Source organism: Corythoichthys intestinalis, chromosome 9 (assembly GCF_030265065.1).
Source record: "Corythoichthys intestinalis isolate RoL2023-P3 chromosome 9, ASM3026506v1, whole genome shotgun sequence".
NCBI classification, from domain to species: domain Eukaryota; kingdom Metazoa; phylum Chordata; class Actinopteri; order Syngnathiformes; family Syngnathidae; genus Corythoichthys; species Corythoichthys intestinalis.
Window position 1 is genome coordinate 5823938 of NC_080403.1, and position 23113 is coordinate 5847050.

The following is a 23113-nucleotide window of genomic DNA, read 5'->3' on the forward strand; positions in this document are numbered from 1 at the left end:
GTTTTATCATTGCAAGCAAAATAAATGAAGATACTACTACCAAAGCATTTGTAATTGCAATCATTTTCTGGGAGAAAGTGAGCATTATCTGACAGAATTGCAGGGGTGCCAATACTTTTTGGCCAGCAGTTTATGTTGAACTTGGAGAATCCAATTAGCCTGCAATCGATGTTTTTGGGGATGCGGAAGGAAACCAGAGCGTTCCACAACTAATCATCATCTATTAATCAACAATGGTTTTGATTCATCATTTAGACTTTAGAGCCATTGTCTTAAATGGACTTGTCCAAATGCTTTGAACTTCTCCAGATTGTTGTTTGAGCTGGATGTAAGTACAATATGTGATGGGATATATGTATTCAAAAAAGACATTTAAATCAAATAATAATAAATAGGGCTGTCAAAATTATCGCGTTAACGGGCGTTAATTAATTTTTTAAATTAATCACGTTAAAATATTTGACGCAATTAACGCAGATGCCCCGCTCAGAGAATTTTAAATGACAGTACACATTGAAACGCTCACTTGTTGTGTTTTATGGAGTTTTGCCGCCCTCTGCTGGCGCTTGGGTGCGACTGATTTTATAGGCATCCATGAGCATTGAGTAAGTAATTATTGACATCAACAATGTCGGGCTACTGGTTTATTTTTTGATTGAAAATTTTACAAATTTTATTAAAACGAAAACATTAAGAGGGGTTTTAATATAAAATTTCTCTAACTTGTACAACATTTTTCTATTAAGAACTACAAGTCTTTCTATCCATGGATCGCTTTTACAGAATGTTATTAATGTTAATGCCATCTTGTTGATTTATTGTTATAATAAACAAATAATCCTTATGTACCGTATGTTGAATGTATATATCCATCTTGTGTCTTATCTTTCCATTACAACAATAATTTACAGAAAAATATGGCATATTTTATAGATGGTTTGAATTGCGATTAATTGCGATTAATTGCGATTAATTACGATTAATTAATTTTTAAGCTGTAATTAACTCGATTAAAAATTTTAATCGTTTGACAGCCCTAATAATAAACAAAAAGAATTGAACATTTGCACTTTGGCATGAATTGCCAGAAATTGAAATATGGTTGAACCTCAAGCAGCTTTAAAGCTGTAAAACTAATTTGTTATAATTAGTAATTAATCAGTACTCAAGAAATTGCTCTTAGTTTAAAAACAAAACAAAACAAACATCGGTGAGTATAAAACTGCTACCTCTTGTGTGAAATTGTTTTTTATTTCACTGTTCAATAAGGTTTTGCAATCAACCAGTGCAAAATATTTTTTTTTAATTGAAGGAATTATCGATCGGAAAATTCAAATATATATATATATATATATATATATATATATATATATATATATATATATATATATATATATATATATATATATATATATATTAGGGCTGTCAAACGATTAAAATTTTTAATCGAGTTAATTACAGCTTAAAAAATAATTAATCGTAATTAATCGCAATTAATCGCAATTCAAACCATCTCTAAAATATGCCATATTTTTATGTAAATTATTGTTGGAATGGAAAGATAAGACACATGACGGATATATACATACAACATACTGTACATCAGTACTGTATCTGTTTATTGTAACAATAAATCCACAAATGGCATTATTAATATTCTTTCTGTTAAAGTGATCCACGGATAGAAAGACTTGTAGTTCTTAAACGATAAATGTTATAGTTACAAGTTATAGTAATTTTATATTAAAACCCCTCTTCATGTTTCCGTTTTAATAAAATTTGTAAAATTTTCAATCAAAAGTAGAGTTAATATAATAATAAGAAGAATAAAAATAACAATAATAAAAATAGAGTGAAAAGTTTTACGTGTATTTTGCATAGCTAAATTGATATGGAATGCCAGTTTATTTAGCATTGTTGTTTAACTGTGTGTCAGAATAGGGCCTCATTACTATAGACTGAAGTGCTTTTCTTTTTGAGAACATTTTTTTTTTTTTGAGAGATAGGAATATTATTTTTGTTGTGCTTTCACTAAACGATACTTATGTTTGTTGTGAAGGAGAAGCTTATGCCAATAAACGGCGCACCTGTGTCCACTCGCCTTTACTGTAAAACATATACAGTGGGGAGAACAAGTATTTGATACACTGCCAAAACCCATTGGCAGTGTATCAAATACTTGTTCTCCCCACTGTATCTGTACATATCTTACCCAAAATAAAACAAGAGACACATAATTGCCACTAAAAGAAAGAAAACTTACCGAAATATGTGTTGAGCACAAATAGCAATTTGCATTGCATTGTGAATACAGCATAAACGTCTCACAACTACTAATTCTCCCACGTTTAGAAGACATAACATGAGTATGGAACGGCGCTGCCCCCAAGCGGCCGGTGGCATTCTCTTCACTCTTAATGTCCATAAACGGCCTCATTGTAATGTTTGAGGCAATATGCCAGCGGGTGCGTTAATTGTGTCAAATATTTTAACGAGATTAATTTTAAAAATTAATTAACGCCCGTTAACGCGATAATTTTGACAGCCCTAATTTATATATATCTTAAAAAAGGCAAACAAAAAAAAAAAAAGCAACTAGCAGGTTTTAGGCCCGCAGCACACCGAGCAACGTGAGCCAAATTAACTGTCTGTCATATATGTGGAAGTTTCGACCACTAGTTTTAATAAGTGAGCTCCAGGGTTTTTCAGCAATTTGCAACGTCACAAATGCAAATTTAACTGCCTATTGCAAAAAATGCAAGACAAACTCCAATAAAAGAATAAACAGGCATGCAAACTTGCCACCTTTCGGCGAAATTTTGACGTTTTGAAATCAAAATGGGTCATTCTTCTGAATCACGTAGATCCGAGGAGAAAAAAATGGGGCGGGTGGGGGTCTGTCAACAAGCGAGTGTATACCGTTAACTTCAAAACCGTAGCCCATGCTCAAAACTACACTCTAGTCCAGGGGTCCCCATCTGCCGGGCCGCGGACCGGTTCCGGTGCGCATTTGCTACCGGGCGGCACATAAATAATAATTTAATAACAACCGCATTCTGGCTGATTTAACCCTGTGCCCCTGCTTAACACACCAAATATCCCTGTCTTTTCTAGATATAATACTACGGGATTGATTAGAATGTCGTCATAGAAATCCATTGATTGGACTGCTAGCAGTACATCTTGTTTGTGTATATAATATATCTAAGTTTGTGTAGTGTTTACTTTGGAATCGCTGCATTTGCACATTTTGCGGCTATGTTTAACATTACGCGCATGCACAGAACCACATCGTTGCAATTTTTGATGGGTTGCAAAATTTGTCAGAACACCGGTCCGTGAAAAAAAGATCCAAATAACACCGGTCCGTGGTGCAAAAAAGGTTGGGGACCCCTGCTCTAGTCCGATGACCTAGACCTGTCACCGCCACTCTCTTCTCGTGACAACAAATGACTGACAATAGTGAGAGACGGGAGTACAGCTGTTCTCTACTTAATGCAAATGGGACATACTGTATATTTTATAATTTAGATTTTGTACAGTTTGCTACTTAATGCGTCTTGTATGTTCTGTATTAAGGATGAGAGATTTAGACTTGTATATGTTAAATTATTATGTACTGTGTTTAATGTCTCTGGTTGCACTGTGAAATGCACTTTTCCGCGCATGCCGTGTGTCCATGTTACTTTGTCACCTTTTTCATCCCTAACCAGTTTGCATGCCTGATAAAATAAAAATTAGGGGGTTCTAAGCACAACCTAGATCCAGTTGAGTAAGTCTTACATTAAAATAGATAGATAGATAGATAGATAGATAGATAGATAGATAGATAGATAGATAGATAGATAGATAGATAGATAGATAGATAGATAGATAGATAGATAGATAGATAGATAGATAGATAGATAGATAGATAGATAGATAGATAGATAGATAGATAGATAGATAGATAGATAGATAGATAGATAGATAGATAGATAGATAGATAGATAGATAGATAGATAGATAGATAGATAGATAGATAGATTTATTAACAGACTCAAGGTCCAACAACACAACACAACAATAGATTAAAAGACAAAATAAAATAAAGAAATGGTAAAACAATAACACAGCACTGGGTCTCCTAACGACCCACATTTAAAAGGCACGTATACCAGTGCTTCCAAAACCGAGACAAGTAGCGTGTAAAGCTGTACAAAATGTTGGTCAGGCCCAACACAATCACATTTTCTGAACCATTCAGACGACTGATAAACTTAAACATGTTTATCCTTAAAACAGACTGGAGGGTATTCACCCGAGCTGCTACAAACATTGCTGAAGCACTGGTCCATCTGGGCCTTTTTAACAAAATTCTTAGGGAATCATTATATGCCACTTGTAGTCTCTGGAAATGTCCTTTGTTATAATTAGACCACAGATGTGCAGTGTAGAGTGGTGTACAATAAGCCTTAAAAAGGGCCACCTTGACCTCATACGAGCAGTGACCAAATTTACGGGAGAGGATATTAGCTTGGACATATAACGAACGGCACTGGCGAAATATGTCCTCATTGTCTGTCAGCGTGTCGGTGATCATATGGCAGAGATATTTCACCTGACTGCAGGACTTTAATTCTTGACCAGCCAACTTAAAGTCAGGGAAGACCATATGTTTATCCCCATTTGATCTTACAATCATCACGACACTCTTAGCATCATTATATTTTATATCGTGTAGCTCCCCGTACCTGGCACACACAGTGAGCAGCTGCTGGAGACCAGCTGAACTTGGACTAAAAAGCACACAGTCGTCAGCATACATAAGATGGTTCACCACCAACCCACCAGCCATGCAGCCAGTTTTACATCTACTTAACTGTTTTGACAAATCATTCATATAAAAGTTAAATAAAATTGGAGATAAAACGCTCCCTTGTCTAACCCCATTGGTGACGTGGAAAGGCGCAGACACACAGTCATCCCATTTCACTTGCATTGTTTGGTGTGCATACCAATATGACAGAATTCTTAAAATATCGCTAGAAACACCCGCTTGGCTTAATTTCTTAAACAACTTTCCATGGTTGACACGGTCAAAAGCCTTGGAAGCGTCTAAAAAACACATAAGCACAGATGAGTTTTTACTTATATATGTATTTACCAATTCTTTTAAAACGTAAATACACATATCCGTACCATGCTTAGGTTTAAAACCAAACTGATTGTCCGTTGAGCTTATAGATGCATTAACTCTCTCTAGTAGGAGGAGTTCAAAAATCTTACAAACGAAATGGAATTTGTTAAAATTCACTCAACCAAGTAACCGAAACCCTGCTAACTCGAAGATTAAGCCTAATGTCAAAAATACTGAACTTCCGCTTTAGTAATTTCAAATACAGACCTAGCCTGTAAAATGTTGTCTATAAAGATTCTAAAACAATAAAAGAAGCAACAAAAATGAATGAAATGAACAAGAATCCTACAAGGTATTTTATAATGAGTCAAAATTATTTTTCGAACAGATCATGTGACTAGCACTTTAGAGACGGTCCTTTGCTTTGCTCAGACAAAACTACACCTGAGGAGGCAAGATAGATATTTGGAATTTCTTCAAAGCTAAGCTTTCAAAAGTTTCAACAACAACTGAGCTTGAACAGAGGATTGAACACGAACAGAGCATAATCCTAGCTGAATTCGGGTGAAAGGTGGACTACACCCTAAACTGGTTGCCAGTCAGTTGCAGGAGACAGGGACAAACAACTCTTCGCACTCACATTTACACTACCACTGAGTAGTGTTATGTACTTACAATTATATGTTCACTTGTATGCATTATTTTGCCTTTTATTCTTAGTCAATGCTTTCATGCATTCACATCCTGGTTAGTTTTAACATATACCATTTGGTGTCATAAAAGTAAGCTCAGTTATCTCAGGGGCCGTTTATATGGTGACTCACCGAGAAAACGAAAAATTTCATGTTTGCATTTATATGGGCCCGTCCCCATTCGAACAATGTTGCAATTCTGCATGAAAACGATGTAGTATTCATGCCAGGCCCTAGGGGGCAGTGCAGTTTTACAAGGCGACAGCGAATGATGCACTTTGACCTCACCAAAGTTCCTCAGCCCGGAAAAAAATATGCCCGCCCACTCGAAGCGATGGCATTTGAAGACCATGAAGGTGTCACATGAACCCCCCCTCAGTCTACTCAAGTATTTGTTCATCTAATCAGGGGAAGTCACAAGACAACCCCCAGAACTGTTCCTTGTTGACCACTGGTTTGAATGACTAAAGTAAACGCCCGCTAGATTGTAAAATGTGAGGATATATTGGAGTCAGATTCTGTAATGTGTGTGCCTCATTCATTAAAACATGTGTTTATGGTTTGACCGCACCGTGAGACTCTCGGTATTTGTGTGTCGACTCTGTTTTTATTAAAGCCTCCAGAACAGAAAAAGAATGTGCAGCGCTGAAGGTACGGTCGAGAGCCAACGGCAACAGTAGGAATAGATCCTTTGCTGCTCCTGTAAAGTCAGGCGAATGTAGTACGACTACACACCATCAATGAAGCTGTATTGGTGTAAATTTTGATTAAATAGTATTACAGGATAATAATTTTACATACAGTGTATATGCTTTAACTATTATTATATATGGCTATAAATAAATGGTTTAATAATAATGATAAGGTAGTTATAAATAATGAGTAATGTCCAATAATAGATGGAGCTATTGCATTCTCAAATATTTAACCTTCAGGGGTTCTAGTAAAGTCACCTGGCATGAGTCCCGTCCCCCCTCGCTTAGTCCGGCACAGATCATGTTGTCGGTGATGATTCCATACACGTCATCGCAATCGTCGTTGGATACCACTGGAACCTCTACTTCCTGTAGCGTCCGCGGAAATGGAAGATCCACTAGAACAACAACAACAACAACAAAAAATATGTTTAAATGCAGTCATATAGTAGAAGATAGTAAGTAAGTAAGTAGGTAGGTAAATAGGTGGGTGGGTAGGTAGGTAGGTAGGTAGGCAGGTCGGTAGGTAGGTAGGTAGGTAGGTAGTTAGGTAGGTAGGTAGGTAGGTATGGTGGTGGGTTAGGTAGGTAGGTCGGTAGGTAGGTAGCAGGGGTCGCGTTAACCGAATATTTTCCGTCGTTGACCGTTTTTTTAAAACGGTGACGGAAAAAACTGAAGTCCATCTGTCATTTTGACAGGTTGCAATTCACACCCCAGACCACAGGGTGGCGAGTGAGCATATTCATTAGCTATTGTCTCTCTTGATGCATGACGTCGTTGGCCTTACTCGGAAAAATGTCAAGGCAACTGAGTGCCTCTGCAGCAATCCCACTTGAGACATTTGATTATGCACAAGCGGGCACGCAATGGCGTACCGCACACAGGCTATTTTTAGACCGTGACGTCGCATCGTAAAGCGGAAGTAAAGCCGAAGTGGGACATTATAGACCCGCCCTTGCATAGACTCAACGTAATTTGTGCTACTTTTCGCCGGTAATCTTTCAAAACCCAACTTGCCGATCACGCATTGCTTTTTTGGAACTTGAAGAAACACACTAGACATTACGACACATGAAGGATGTTTTCTTCATACGTTTCCGGAAACTAAAAACTCGGGAGGAAAAAATGTGAAGACTGAATCAACTTGCGCGGACTTTAACACCAGCTCGGTGAATCCATTCACATTTCATATGCATAAAACATTATGTTGGGTTGGCATGGTCTTTCAGAGGACAAAGAGGTGAGCCATTTTTATATTTTTAACTTATTTTTTTAGCGTAACGTTGTGCCATACTGCTTCTGTCTGACAATGAATGACCTGAAAAGAATTGCAATGGTATCTGACTGCCACTGTTACCGTTTCTGTTATATATATATAAAAAAAACAACTTTAGTAAGGGGGAAGTGTAAATAAATTATAGAATTAAGATGTATTATCAATGAAAAAATTAAAAGTGTTCGTTGGCTGTCACTGAGTAGCATTTGCGATCGCTATACAAAGCTAACTAAATTACCCCCAAGAACGGTAAGAGACGTAGGACAACCAGAGGATATATAAGAAAGACGGGGCTGATGGTAAAGGATAGCTTGTTGAAACAGGAGAATGTCATTGTCAGTCGCGTCGATAAAAAAGCTAAAGCTATGCTTAGGTCAGCTCGGTTTTTTTCATCTTTTTCAGCCTTCGACACTCAAGCCATCTCTTTAACTGAACATTTTTATGTTCTTCCACATCTTTGCCAGTGAATTTGCCCACCAGGCACATCATTTTCGGAGAGAATTGGTAGGTTTAGCCCTGTAAACATCTCCTTCGTACACGATTTCTATTCATTTCCTATTAGGGACAAACGGTGGCTTCTCCCTACTTAGCAACAGTAGCTAATGTCATGAATATTAATGAGCGGAAGTGACGTGTTGCTTGCGGTACGCCATTCAAGTCCATGCGCACCAGGAGGAAGGTGTAAGACTGCGTTCAGGCCACAGCAGATGAACTGTTAATTTCATTGTTCCATATGTAGCCTACCTACTGGGGCCACAGTCAGCTGTTTTTGTCACTGCGGAGAAAAAGTTACATATTCATCTGCTTGATGTGTGATGGCACGGTGTGGATTCTCTGTTAAGCTTGTTCGGACGGAATATTAATTAAAAATGAATGAAAAGTAAATACTATTGAATATGTCATTATTATCATTTTAAAAATTTAAGTGACAGGTAAAAATAGATTATGACCGGATTTTTATGACCCTGTCAGTCAAAATGACAGACAACGAAAAAGTCTAGCGCAACCTCTGGTAGGTAGGTAGGTAGGTAGGTAGGTAGGTAGGTAGGTAGGTAGGTAGGTAGGTAGGTAGGTAGGTAGGTAGGTAGGTAGGTAGGTAGGTAGGTAGGTAGGTAGGTAGGTAGGTAGGTCGGTCGGTCGGTCGGTCGGTCGGTCGGTCGGTCGGTCGGTCGGTCGGTCGGTCGGACGGTCGGTCGGACGGACCGACGGACGGACAGACAGAAAAGAGAACACAGATAACAGACATAAAATAATTCCAATTCCTGGATTGATAGAACGCATGTATGCACTGTGCATGACACACACACACAATAAGTCAGTTTATCCCGACTTTCTGCCATGTAAGCAATATTGAAATATTGCTCATTTGGCGCACATAAAGAAAACCAAGCATTCTCAGGCTTATCATTTTTTCCCCCAATTTATTTTTTTTAATGACTGTGGTCAAGTCCACCCCCTCCCTAAAAGCCGAGTTCAAGCAAGGCGCTAACGCTAATGCACATCTCCATTGTCCATTGTTCCTTCCTCTATCGCTCTTTGCTGATATAATTGCCACATGAATTCCGATTTAGGACACTTGACAGTTCACACCGCAGTCACATTCTGGAAAATGTGGCACATCGGATTTAAACACATACAAAAGTGACCTAGATTGGATTTGAAATGGTCCACTTCTATGCGACTTGTCCCCTTCGGACCGTCAAGTTAATGTTAATATAAAGAGTTGCAAGCTCTCTACAATACCTTTAACTGAGGGGATACCCCTTTATCACCGATTTTGTTCATAATTTATATGGACAGAATTTCTAGGCGGTCCGGTTTGGTGACCTATGGATTGCATCTCAGCTTTTTGCAGATGATGTCGTGCTGTTGGCTTCATCAAGCCGTGACCTCCAACTCTCACTGGAGCGGTTCGAAGCGGTCGGGATGAAGATCAGCACCTCCAAATCCGAGACCATGGTCCACAGTCGGAAAAGGGTCGAGTGCCTTCTCCGGGTCCGGGATGAGATCCTGCCCCAAGTGGAGGAGTTCAAGTATATTGGGGTTTTGTTAACGAGTGAGGGTACATGTGAGTGGGAGATCGACAGGCGGATCGGTGCAACGTCTGCAGTAATGCGGACTCTGCACCGGTCCGTAGTGGTGAAGAAGGAGCTGAGCTGAAAGGCGAAGCTCTCGATTTACCAGTCGATCTATGTTCCTACTCTCACCTGTGGTCACGAGCTGTGGGTTGTGACCGAAAGAACAAGATCCCGGATACAAGCGGTCGAAATGAGTTTCTCCACAGGGTCTCCGGGCTCTTGCTTAGAGATAGGATGGGAAGCTCGGTCATCCGGGAGGGAACGGCGTCGAGCCGCTACTCCTCCGTGTTGAGAGGAGACAGCTGACGTGGCTCGGGCATCTGTTTCGGATGCCCCCTGGACGCCTCCCTGGAGGGGTGTTCCAGGCATGTACCACCGGCGGGAGGCCCCGGGGACGACCCACGACACGCTGGAGAGACTATGTCTCTCGGCTGGCCTGGAAACGCCTTGGGATCCTGCAAGAGGAGCTGGTTGAAGTGGCTGGTGAGAGGGAAGTCTGGGCTTCCCTGCTGCCCCCGCGACCCGACCTGGATGGATGGATGGATGGATGGATGGATGGATGGATGGATGGATGGATGGATGGATGGATGGATGGATGGATGGATGGATGGATGGATGGATGGATGGATGGATGGATGGATGGATGGATGGATGGATGGATGGATGGATGGATGGATGGATGGATGGATGGATGGATGGATGGATGGATGGATGGATGGATGGATGGATGGATGGATGAGGGGATACCATGTGTGGAGGGAAAGTGAGAAGACAGGTAAGATAGGACTGTGACAGAGTGCACAGATAGTGTTAGTGATGTGTAGTAGGGAAGACAATGTAAGGACAAATCAAGTGACAGCAGTTATGAGTCAGCATCCTCCCGCTTCAGAGCCCCTGCACAACTCGTGTCAGTCAACGGGCACCAATTTGTGTCAAAAGAAATGGTTGAATTCTTCCAGACCAATGGGGTTCAACACATAAGGTCGGCTCCCTATCACCCGGGAACCAACGGCTTGGCAGAGAGGTTTGTGCAGACCCTCAAACATGGTCTCAAAGCATCACATTACAGGTATTACAGTATAAAAGGAATCTCTGTGATGTGTCGGTGACACATATACTGAGAAGCACACTGAATAAAGAAGTGTTGTTCCATTCAAGTCTCGGCCTTGCATGTACTTAGATTAAACTGTCTAGTTGCTAATCCTTTCACCAACATTTCTATACTAATTCGTGTCTAACAATACCTATCCATGAGTGAACCGGCTATAACATACTGTAGACTTTGTGAAGAGACTTGCAGCTCAGGGGTCGTCCGACATGCCCGCGCCACTATCCACCCCGCACAGGGCCCCAGCCAATGGCATTAAATGGATATAGCCAATATAATTTTTTGCATTCATGTACATAATTTTCCCTTCTGTGCCACAAGGCCTAATTATAGGGCTCCCTACCCGTCAAATCCAACTGTAACACCTGGGGACTCAAGACCCAGCAGCTCTGGGGGAAACAACAGCCCACTCATACCATTGGATGACTAAATTAATGATTGGTTGATGCTAATAAATTGCCCCCCCCCCCCCCCCCCCCCCCAGTTTATATACATATATGTATACTGTATGTATAGACATATTTTCCCTAAGATTACTAATAGCAGTTGGGTATATTTATTTGAAGGTCAATTATGTTGAAGCAGATAATGATTAGAAGAAAGTGGAATCCGTTTATGGCAAAGAGAAAGATTTTCTTTGTCACAGTTAACCATAACTGCTGTATTGTTGATAATCCACATGGCCAAATAGAATGAAAATACTGTTTATGTCTGGAACTCATTCATTATAATGAATACATAGAGTACAGTCCAAAAGTTTGGACACACCTTCTCATTCAATGCGTTTTCTTTTTTTCATCACTATTTACATTGTAGATTCTCACTGAAGGAATCAAAACTATGAATGAATGAACAAATGTGGAGTTATGTACTTAACAAAAAAAGTGAAATAACTGAAAACATGTTTTATCCTCTAGTTCAGGAGTCGGGAACCTATGGCTCACGAGCCAGATCTGGCTCTTTTGAAAGCTGTATCTGGCTCGCAGAAAATCTTTAATTATTAAAAAAAAAATAAAACATTTTTGTTATAGTCCTTTGTGCATTGCGTGAAACGGCGACAGTCACCAGTCATACGCTGTTGTTGTGCAGTAATAAGCAGACGTGACTTATGCAGCGTATAATAACTTTTTTAATGCTCCGACACCACTCGTGCACTTCGCACTAGATATCATCAGATAGCAACCTAGATGTGCTACGTTAGATCCTCCCAAGTCCCATGCCTTTGGCTTCGTGAGCCCAGGGTGTTAATGGCACACGTAATCCATATACTGCAACCGGTGACTAGAAAGCCGGTTTGCAGTAATGTTAGCGGGAAAGTGGCAAACATACTGTACATGTCGTTGTTTCTCTCTATCTATTTATCTTTCAATCGCATAGGCAACACAGATGAGGCAGATATACTGTTCAAGTGGTGTTCCGTATTTTACTGTCGAAAATAGCGACCGATGTGCGCGTGTGCGTGAGATCAGGAGTTAAACTTTCCTCGTTTTCAGTTTCGTTTTCCAGTTTGTCATCTAATTTTAGAAACCCTTTTGAGAAGATGGCAAAAAGACAAAAAGACGAGGCGTATCGTACTTTTCAGCTGGACATAAAGACATAAAAGTGGCACAGTTTTTTCTCTCGCTTTGGATAACTCAACAGACGTAAGCTATTTATCCAACTTCAGTGTGATTGCAAAGTTTTGACTATGAAACGGATGGCAAGAGATGAGAATTTTTTCAAGTGGATGGATGGATCAAGTGAATGGATAAACTTGTTTCGGTGTGCACTGATTGTGCTCCCTGCATAACTTCCTCAAGTATCAACCAAACTACAAAGCCATCAGCAAAACCATGCAGCACCAGAAGTCGCATTAATGGTAAGAAATGGTCATCATTGATTAGCAACAGCATAACAATCTTATTGAAAATAATTCAGAGACATATTGTACTTTGAAAATATTGAAATTAAATAAAAAGCACACATTACTTGTATTTTTAAACATATTGTATGACTCTCACGTACTTACATTTAAAAATATGTTGTGTTCATGGCTCTCTCAGCCAAAAAGGTTCCTGACCCTTGCTCTAGTTCCATCAAAATAGGCACCCTTTGCTCTGATTACTGCTTTGCACACTCTTGGCATTCTCTCAATGAGCTTCAAGAGGTAGTCACCTGAAATGGTTTTCCAAGAGTCTTGAAAAAGTTCTCACTTGTTGGCCCCTTTGCCTTCACTCTACCGTCCAGCTCACCCAAAACCGTCTCGATTGGATTCAGGTCTGGTGACTGTGGAGGCTAGGTCATCTGCCGCAGTACTCCATCACTTTCCTTCTTGGTGAAATAGCCTATAGCCTACACAGCCTAGATACAAACAGGATGGGCTGTCGTTGGGGGATGCTGTGGTAGCCATGCTGGTTCAGTGTGCCTTCCATTTTGAAAAGATCCCCAATAGTGTCACCAGCAAAACACCCCCACAACATCACACTTTATCCTCCATGCTTCACAGTGTGAGCCAGGCATGAGGAATGCATCCATTCACCTATTCTGCATCTCACAAAGTTTTGACAGGGGGAAATGTCATCAAAATGAAACTGATCTAAAGCCTCTGTGACTTGGGGTAACACGCAGTTCATTTTTCGGGGTTTAATTTTCCTCTACTCATTCTCCGTTTCGGCCGGCATTGTATTGGTAGAGGGCAGCCCCGCTGCTGGCTGATCGGAGACGATGAACTAATCCGCGATGGGAGTACCACAAATGGGCACTGAAATGAAGCATATTATTGCAACGTACGTTTAAAGGTTCAACAAAAATGTGTGAATGCATGATCAACTCATCACAGCTCGTTAAAGTCGAGCCTGCCGGCCTGTGGAGAAGAAAAGAGGAGCAGGAATGCCAAGTCGTGATTGTCTGCCTCTATTGTTTACAATGCCGTCATGCCGCACTAAAAGAGGCAATGGCACACTCCATGATGTCACTTCCTAAGTATCCGATTGTTGTACGGGGACAGCAGTCCATATTAAGCCGTAGGTAATATTAGCCTCCTACATTATCCGTGTAGCAACCAATCCGGACAAGTGGTATATTGGTGTGGACAATATGCCGTATAGTATAACTAATTACCTGTTTAAGGCCATTATCCGTCCTAGTGTAGACGTAGCCTTAACCTGACTTGTGCACAACAACTGATGGTCCCAACCCCACTGATAAAGCAAGGCACACTTGTGAAGTGGAAACCATTTTAGGTGGCTACCTCTTGAAGCTCATAGTACATAACTCCACATGTGTTCATTCATACTTTGAATGCCTTCAGCGATAATCTACAGTGTAAACGTGTGCGTAAATGTGAGTGAAATATTTGAGTCTTTCATGCATTGCTGATGACCCTTTGACAGCACAATGGTTCGGAAATCACTGGCTTAAAAAGAATTATATTTAAAGGATATATTGTAGTGAAGGTAAGATCTAGGTATAGAGATGCATGTACCGCCACTTCCAATATTGCCCCATCCGGTGATCCAGACATCGGTTCCGGCTCCGACGTTAGTGCCAGGAGCAGCGAGGCAGACAGGCCGGATAAAATCGGTGTAAACAACAGCGTCAATCCGTAAAAGGGCGATGTCGTTATCGTTGGTCCGATCGCTGTAGTCCTCATGGGGGATGACCTGCCTTACCGTACGAGTCACTCCGTTGGGATTTGCCAGATCCAGGGATTGGTATCCCAGACGGATAGTCAAGGTACTGGGTAATCTGTTGGCAGTTAGAAAAATCAGTTACCTAATCGCCACAGTGCTCCAATTAGTGGTTTGTGATTTATAGTTCACACCCCTACATTGTTATTTTTGTGTGTGTATGTGTGAAGCAGGTTACATTGAGATGTTAAAAACGCATATCATGTGCATGTGGGTCAGTGACGGGCAGTCAGTGGAGGCAGGGCCGTCATGGAAATAAAACATTGTAACATTACAAAATAAACGGTTATATCTATCTATTTTAACTTAATCATTTTTAGATCATTTCATTATTTAAAATTACCAAATTCATGGAGGCACAGTGCAGATGAGACACCGCCTGCCGCGGATTGCGCTTTCACTTTACGTTGCTATTAAAATGTAAACCTATATTAATAAAATTTCTATTGTGAAGGAGATAGTGCCATTTCTCGTAGGCACCGTCTAACTGTTTGCATTACTCTAACACACTTAATATAATCAATCAGACACTAGCATCGTTTTTCGTATTTACTGTTTGACTGTTTGTATTACTTTAACACACCCAATATGAAATAAATAGCACGTATACCATAGTTTAAGGAAAACAAGCAGAATATAAGGCATAAAAGATACACAACGCCTTCTTATCACGGAAGCCCAACGTGAGCGTCATGAGCAGACTGACGCACCAACTCTTGCAATTTCTTCCGGACAGTCCAGAACAAATGGCAGGACGGTCTGTCCCAACACAAGGAGCACCGGAGAAAGCCTGATATCCAACTGATAACGCAACTGACAAGAGCCCCTTTGACGATGAGTTGGCAAAATCCACAACCCTCATTACCCGGACAACAGTAACTCCCGAATCCTCCTGTACAAGCCACAAACAGACAATAATCCCAAACACACCCTTCTTCCTGCCCACAACCCACCCTGCGAGACCCTTCAAAAGACTTAATGTTTAACTAAGTGTTGTAATTTTTTCCCGGAAACCTTTTGTTGACTTCTGATATGGTGACCTCGGAATGAGTTTGCCTCCTCGCCTGAGTCTTTGCCTGTTTCGCCTTTCTGTTTGATCACTGTCGATCTGAATAAATTGTCAACTTGTTCTTGTTGAGCCGTCTTTAAACCTTTCAAAATGGAGTCAGTACAAAGGGTTAAGACTAAGGTGAACGTGCGGGGTTTAGCCTTCTGGATGTCAGATTCCTTCAATCGTTTAGCTGATTTGTATAATGAACAGTGATTTTGTCAGCAACTATATGTGTGTAATGTGTTCTCTTGTGCTGGCATGCACTTATTCTGCCTCATAGTAGTTGGCATTCGTGATCCTAGTGATTCTTCTTGCAACTCGTTGCGTTGGCTGCAGTATAATTGACTGCAAGCGGCAATTTACAGTCACAGTGGAATCAGAGTTGTTTTTTTTCTTCTTCTTGCCTTTCCTTAAGTTAGAAATGGAGGATTACATTCACATAATGTCAAGCAATTTTCTACATTGGATTTTCATCTGAAACACGAAATTATAAATAGTAACAATAGAAGGACCAAGACTAAGAGGTTTGCTTCAGCGCACGGAATGGAAAACCTGCTCATTTCAAACAGAATTTTACTTAAGAAAAGACCGGCTGTGTGAATATCGAGCATGAAACTTCCTTTTTCTGCTTTTTGTGTTTTTGAGACACTGTGACCTGAAGAGTTTGCAACAAAGCATCATTAGACATATGAGCGATCAACTGCTATCGTGCTAAAAGCGTTAGGGATGTCCCGGATTGACTTGACTCTTTCGTTGAGCAGGAAACTCTACATCAGCATCCACAATGCTAAAGTAAAGGAGAAGCGATAGATTTTAAAAGGGTTTATTAATGGCACGTGTTTCCTTGCCAATCAAAATCGGGTCGTCTGGGTCAGGCGTAAAGCACTGTTGTTAACCTTACTTTAAAAAATTAATTAGTTACAGTTACAAATGACTTCTCCCAAAAAGTATTTGAGTTAGTAACTTAGGCTAGGATCATACCACAGGTTTTAATGCACGATTCTGATTTTTTGCAGTCCGAGATGCGCTGAGCAAACTGACCCGCATGTGCAGGAGCATCAAAACAAATGACACCACATGCTGGCTCAACGTCATTCAAGGGTGATGATATTTTGATTTCCAAAAAGAGGACACAACTAAAGGTGTGCGACATTTCCGATTCTTAGATTATTCGTGATTCGGCCGTGGAAGATTCAAGAACGATTCGCAAACATCCAAATTCCGATTGTTGAAGTATGTCAAGTAAAGCGGAATGAAAACACAGTCACCGCGATCTTCAAGACACAATGAGGAACGGACCGAGAGTAAACATCATGCTTGTCAGTACCCGTGTAATGACAACGCTCAACTCACGGGTCTGGCTCAACTCATGCCGCTAGATAAAAAAAACAATAATACCTGACTGCTGCCGACAGCTGCTACAAACTACGCCCACTTATGCTATGGTAGATATCACATGCATAAAGAACTAGATGGGAAATGACAGACTCGGCGGTGTTAGCAGCACATGTATAGAAAACTACATGCAAAATGACAGACTTGGCGGCGTTAGTAAACAGCCGCCATCTTAAAGCAGTAGACTTCCCTGGAAGGCTGTTGTAGCGAACCTTCCAAGCAAACCTAATTAACGTTTTATCTAAAATACTCCTAAATCGGCAAAATCCTGACTTGCATCTATCTTTAAAACAGTTTTAAAACTTTCACATGTTGAAAGTAGACAGAAGGGAAATTATGGAATAACGGGAGCAATTTTAACAACTTTACCGGTTGATTCACAACATTAAATTAATCGAATGTAGTTTAAAGCTGCTGATACAGAATGGGGACTTGAGTATTTTATTTACTGTTTTGAACTGTTAACTTGATAGTGAAATAGTAGTTTATTTAAGCCTGAGAGGATTTTTGTATAGTTACAGTGAAATAGTAGTTTATTTAAGCCTGAGAGGATTTTTGTATAATTTTTGTAACTAAAGTACGAAACATTAAAAGCAGTTAATAGTTGGGGGGGGGGGGGGTCATCAATAATCAATTTATAATCGAATCTTAGCCTCTGAATCGTAATCGAATCGTTAGGTGCCCAAAGATTCCCACCTCTACAAATAACAGACATAAACAATCCTCTTTTAGTCTTTTATCCAGAGTTTAAAAAGATTTATTGAATGCACGCACTGCACGTGCATGACGCACACACATACGGGCAGTTTGCCCTGACTCTCGGCTGTGTAAGCAATCTTGAAATATTGCTCATTTGGAGCACGGAGAGAAAACAGAGCATTCTCAGGCTTATCCTTTTCTTCATTTTATTTTTTTTATGACTGTGGTCAAGCCTGCCTCTTCCCTAAAAACCACGTTCAAGCTAATGCATAGCTGCATCCTGTCTCTCTCGCTCTTGGCTGACGTAGTTGCTGCATGAATTCCGATTTGGGGGACTTGACAGTTCAGACCGCAGCCACATTCTGGAAAAATGTGGCCCAGGTCGGATTTTAATCTGATACGAATGTGAGTTAAATGGGATTTGAAATGGTCCACCTTTACTTTTCCCTGTCAGACCGTCAAGTTAATGCCTCACTTGACTCGGAAAAACACGAAAAAATTGGATTCGTGCATTAAAACCTGCAGTATGAACCTAGCCTTAGTTACATCATTGCAACAGTAATTAGTTACTCATCAGCGTAACTGACATTACTTTACATCATACATCCTATAACATCTTTCACATTCAAGATGTTTATGATGGAAAACACAGACAAGGCTGAAAAATCAGTTTCTGCTCTTGCACCCCTCTTTAAAATAAAGTGCTGTATTTTAAGCCAAAAGAACTGTTGTGTTTGATAGAACAATATGTCTATATGCTGCCATAGCAGATTCATGGTGCATTAAGCCCCCAAACTATTTTTAATTTGTCCGTTTCACCCTGGAAACCCCCATTTACAGACGTCGCGCAACCGCTTTTATTTCAACCCATCCAAAAAACGAAGGTAATTAATTATATTTATTATTTTAAATGTATGTCAATTTTTTGCTTAGAATCATTAATTGATGTCTAATATTTTGTTTAAAAATAAAAACGACTTTAAAATGTATTTACTCGCATATTTTAAACTTTTAAACAAATTATGTAACAATGAAAAAAATGGTGTCTGTAAAAAAAGTCTATCTGTCTCATCTATCTCTTACGAAAATGATTTAGAACAACTGATCCCTCCTTGGTAGTTCTAGTGTTAATTGTATTTTTTTTCCGTTACTGTCACATTTTCTGCGATATGTTAGATGATAAATAATTGATCCAAACAAAGACAAATTGAAAAAAAAAAATTTAAAAAGTTAAATATAGAAAATGAAAATCTCGACCACTCCTTGATATCTGCGATTTCTGCATCGCGACCCTTGTTATATTACCATGTCTCACCCATAAAATCCTCCAAAAATCATACATGCTACATGGAGTTTTTGGATCTAAAAGAGGTAAGTATGCGATAATATCTCGTTAAATTCATGGCGTCTTTAATTATGCTCTCGCGTGCTCTCACCTCCAGCTAAGGTTTTGTTTGTTTTTTTTTTCTTGTTTTTTTTTAAGAATGCCCTCCTGTCCAAAATTTTCATCCCCCAGAAAATTAAGATTTTACGCTTTCCAATGATGTATCACACATGCATATAAGACAATTTTGAAATTTGGCCAAATTGGGGGTCTCAGAGCGGAACTTCAAGTCACCTGAGTGTTTTCCGCCATATGCATATAACTGATTGAATTGAACTGATTTTTTCATTAAAAAAAATATCTCGCACTTTGTTTGGGGCCGACCCAGGTAGAACGTTGAGTTGGCTTTCACTGTGATAAACTCAAAGACACGCTGCGTTCTAACATCGGATTTAGGTGGAAACAGGATGAAGGTTTTACTGCACGCAAGCAGGCAGGAGTGTCTCAAGAGTGATTTGTTCGAGGATTCAAGGTAATAATTTCATTAAATAACACCATGCATGCACTTTCAACTTGAAAAACTCTGTGGCGTATTTTAGCTTGAAATATTTACATACAATGAACGATAAATGCCCATTTTTTTGCTTTTAACCAAGGATCTAGACTGTTTTATATTCATATCTTTTGAAATTCCGGGATGTACGCATTTATTTGCAAGAATTTTAAACTTAAAAAGCTCTTTGTTTTGTGATGGCCGTCATGTTGTATCCATACAACATAGTGAAAGTTTACATCCAAGTGATCAAGTAATTTTCGTCCAAAAGCCCGTCTTTTGGCCAAAAAAAGTAGTAATTTAGACATTTCTGCATAAATACAAAATTCGCCTTTTACGTGTTTTATTTGATGTAACATTTCAATCTACAAACAAAAATTTCCCACCCCATCAGAAACTGCAACTTTGCAGTTCTGCGAATGCGTGTAATGTAACTTTTGAACCGGATTGTACAAAATGAAAAATCCCATATGATACACTGCTGGCCAAAAGTATTGGCACCCCTGAAATTCTGTCGGATAATGCTCAATTTCTCCCAGAAAGTGATTGCAATTACAAATGCTTTTTTAAAATTAATTAATTAATTTTTTAATGGAATTTTATCGTCATCATCATCAGTATCATTGACAATCATTGACATTTACAAAATGTGATATGATTTGCCCGAAGAAACCGAAGAAGACGACAAAGGCGGACGAGATAAAGCATATGCTTATCAGTTTCCCGTCCCCCATACAACTAAAGACGCACATTCAGGCATGGAACATACATCAAAACTGTAGAATAACACAGTCAACAATCTGGGTTTAGTGACTAAGTGTCCAGTCAAGCAGCTCGATTAATTTTAGGGCATACAAGGTGATGACTTTGTCATGTCCCTGACAATTTTGCATCTGTTTGCTGTGGAACATTTTGTTGTGGCTATGTGTGTGACATGTTATCACAGCTGGTGTGAGTAGCGACTCAATATGCTTTTCTTATAAGGATACATTGCTGAGGTGTACATGGGTGCAACAATTGGTGCACACAAGGTCACTGTAACAGTTTCATCAGACATGAATGTATGGTCAAAGAGACCTCCAACTTCTGTATGGAGGATTTAATTTCATCCAAGTCTCCAGATTTCAAATTCTTTGGAGCATACTAGGAGTCCAGCTTGCTGGCCCTGAGTGCTTTTCGGTTAAGATAAGAGAGTGCTTCAGAGTGTGTCTGTACGCGGCGAAGGTTGAGCAGCAAATTAGCGAATTTAGTCGTAATATCTTCATTTATCTTGCTAGCAATGAAAAAGCACAAGCTAGAATGGAGAAACAAATTGAATCATTATCATTTCACACAAAACTCCAAAAATCGGCCAGGCAAAAGTATTGGCACCCTGTGACGCTTTTTTAATTTGTATAATTAACAGCACCTGTTACTTACCTGTGGCACATAACAGGTGGTGGCAATAACTAAATCACACTTGCAGCCAGTTGAAATGGATTAAAGTTGACTCAATCTCTGTCCTCTGTCCTTGTGTGTACCACATTGAGCATGGAAAAAAGAAATAAGACCAAAGAAGTGTCTGAGGACTTCAGAAGCAAAATTGTGAAGAAGCATGGGCAATCTTGAGGCTACAAGTCCATCTCCAAAGACCTGAATGTTCCTGTGTCTACCATGTGCAGTGTAATCAATAAGGTTAAAGCCCATGGCACTGTGGCTAACCTCCCTAGATGTGGACGGAAAGAAAATATTGATGAGAGATTTCAATGAAAGATTGACTAACATCCTTGACTAACATCCAAACAAATTCAAGCTGTCCTCCGTCTGAGGGTACAACAGTGTCAACCCGTACTATCCGCTGGCGTCTGAATGAAAAGGGACTCCATTGTAGGATACCCAGGAAGACGGCACTACTTACTCAGAGACTCAAAAAAGCCAGGATGGAATTTGCCAAAACTTACCTGAGACAGCCAAAAACGTTTTGGAAGGCAAAAGTAGAGCTTTTTGGGAAAGGCATCAACATAGAGTTTACAGGGGGAAAAAACAAGGCCTTCAAAGAAAAGAACACGGCCCCCACAGTCAAACATGGTGGAGGTTCCCTGATGTTTTGGGGTTGCTTTGCTGCCTCTGGCACTGGACTGCTTGACTGTGTGCATGGCATTATGAAGTCTGAAGACAACCAACAAATTTTGCAGCATAATGTAGGGCCCATTGTGTGAAAGCTGTGTCTCCCTCAGAGGTCATGGGTCTTCCATTAGGACAATGACCCAAAACACACTTCAAAAAGCACTAGAAAATGGTTTGTGAGAAAGCACTGCAGACTTCTAAAGTGGCCAGCAATGAGTCCAGACCTGAATCCCATAGAACACCTGTGGAGAGGTCTGAAAATGGCAGTTTGGAGAAGGGGCCCTTCAAATCTCAGAGACCTGGAGCAGTTGGCCAAAGAAGAATTGTCTAAAATTCCAACAGAGCATTGTAAAAACTCATTGATGTATACCGGAAGCGGTTGTTCGCAGTTATTTTGTCTAAAGTTTGTGCGACCAAGTATTAGGCTGAGGGTGCCAATACTTTTGTCTGGCCCATTTTTGGAGTTTTGTGTAAAATGATAATGATTTTCTTTTTTTTTTTTTTTTTAAATAATCATTCTCTTTTGTAGTTTTTTCATTGCAAGCAAAATAAACGAAGATATGACTACCAAAGCATTTGTAATTGCAATCATTTTCTGGGAGAAATTTAACATTATCTGACAGAATTACAGGGGTGCCAATACTTTTGGCCAGCAGCAAACTCTATTGGAATGTCAATTAAATGCAATGACATTTTGACATTATTAGGAAACGACTTAGAATTTTTTTAATTTCACTGCTTATGGAGACTCATATATGTACAAGGGAGGTGCCTGTTTTGGTTTTATGTTGCTAGCGGCTTTGGTTTGGAAAATATTCTAATTTTAAGTTTTTGAAAATAGGCCCCCTACATATCAGCCCCGAGCCCCATGTCCCGTCACCTGATAGTGAAGTCTATGGATAGACAAGTTTTTGGAAGCTAGTGCTTGTGTCCTCATAGTTGGAGAACTTCCCAAACAAGAGTGTGAACAGGCGCTAAACAATAATTCAAAAGTATCTTTTAGTATATATGAATGTGTTCATATCATGTGGGGAATGTACATTTTTTAAGTAATATATGGTTATTATATTGCAGAATTTTACTCATTACAAGTGGGTCTGAGTCTAATTCACTCTAGTTATGTCAAGTCATGAGAGGCTCACTCGCTGGAGGATGGGAAGCAGTGGGCGGCACACAGCACCCATATCCGGGTGATCAGCGACCCTCCACAAGAGTGTCCACCTCCTCTTTGCATGCTCACTTGCCAGGGCCACGCCCCCACGGGTGCATCATCGCCTCCTACAATCCTGGTGTTGAGCGGTGCTACGCCACATTCTGTCTCACACAAACACAGCACTTAGCAATAGCAT

General features: G+C 40.0%; 1 protein-coding gene across 1 annotated transcript in view; it reads right to left on the reverse strand.

The window, feature by feature from the left end:
* The window catches only part of LOC130921378 (serine protease 33-like), a 41166-nt gene that overhangs the window by 13152 nt on the left and 4901 nt on the right, over positions 1 to 23113 (reverse strand). Inside the window, exons 3-5 of the mRNA XM_057845202.1 lie at positions 22907 to 23078; positions 14432 to 14694; positions 6765 to 6904 (exon numbers count right to left, since the gene is read on the reverse strand). Of these exons, the coding sequence (XP_057701185.1) occupies positions 6765 to 6904; positions 14432 to 14694; positions 22907 to 23078 (575 nt within the window). The remainder of the gene's footprint in view (positions 1 to 6764; positions 6905 to 14431; positions 14695 to 22906; positions 23079 to 23113) is intronic.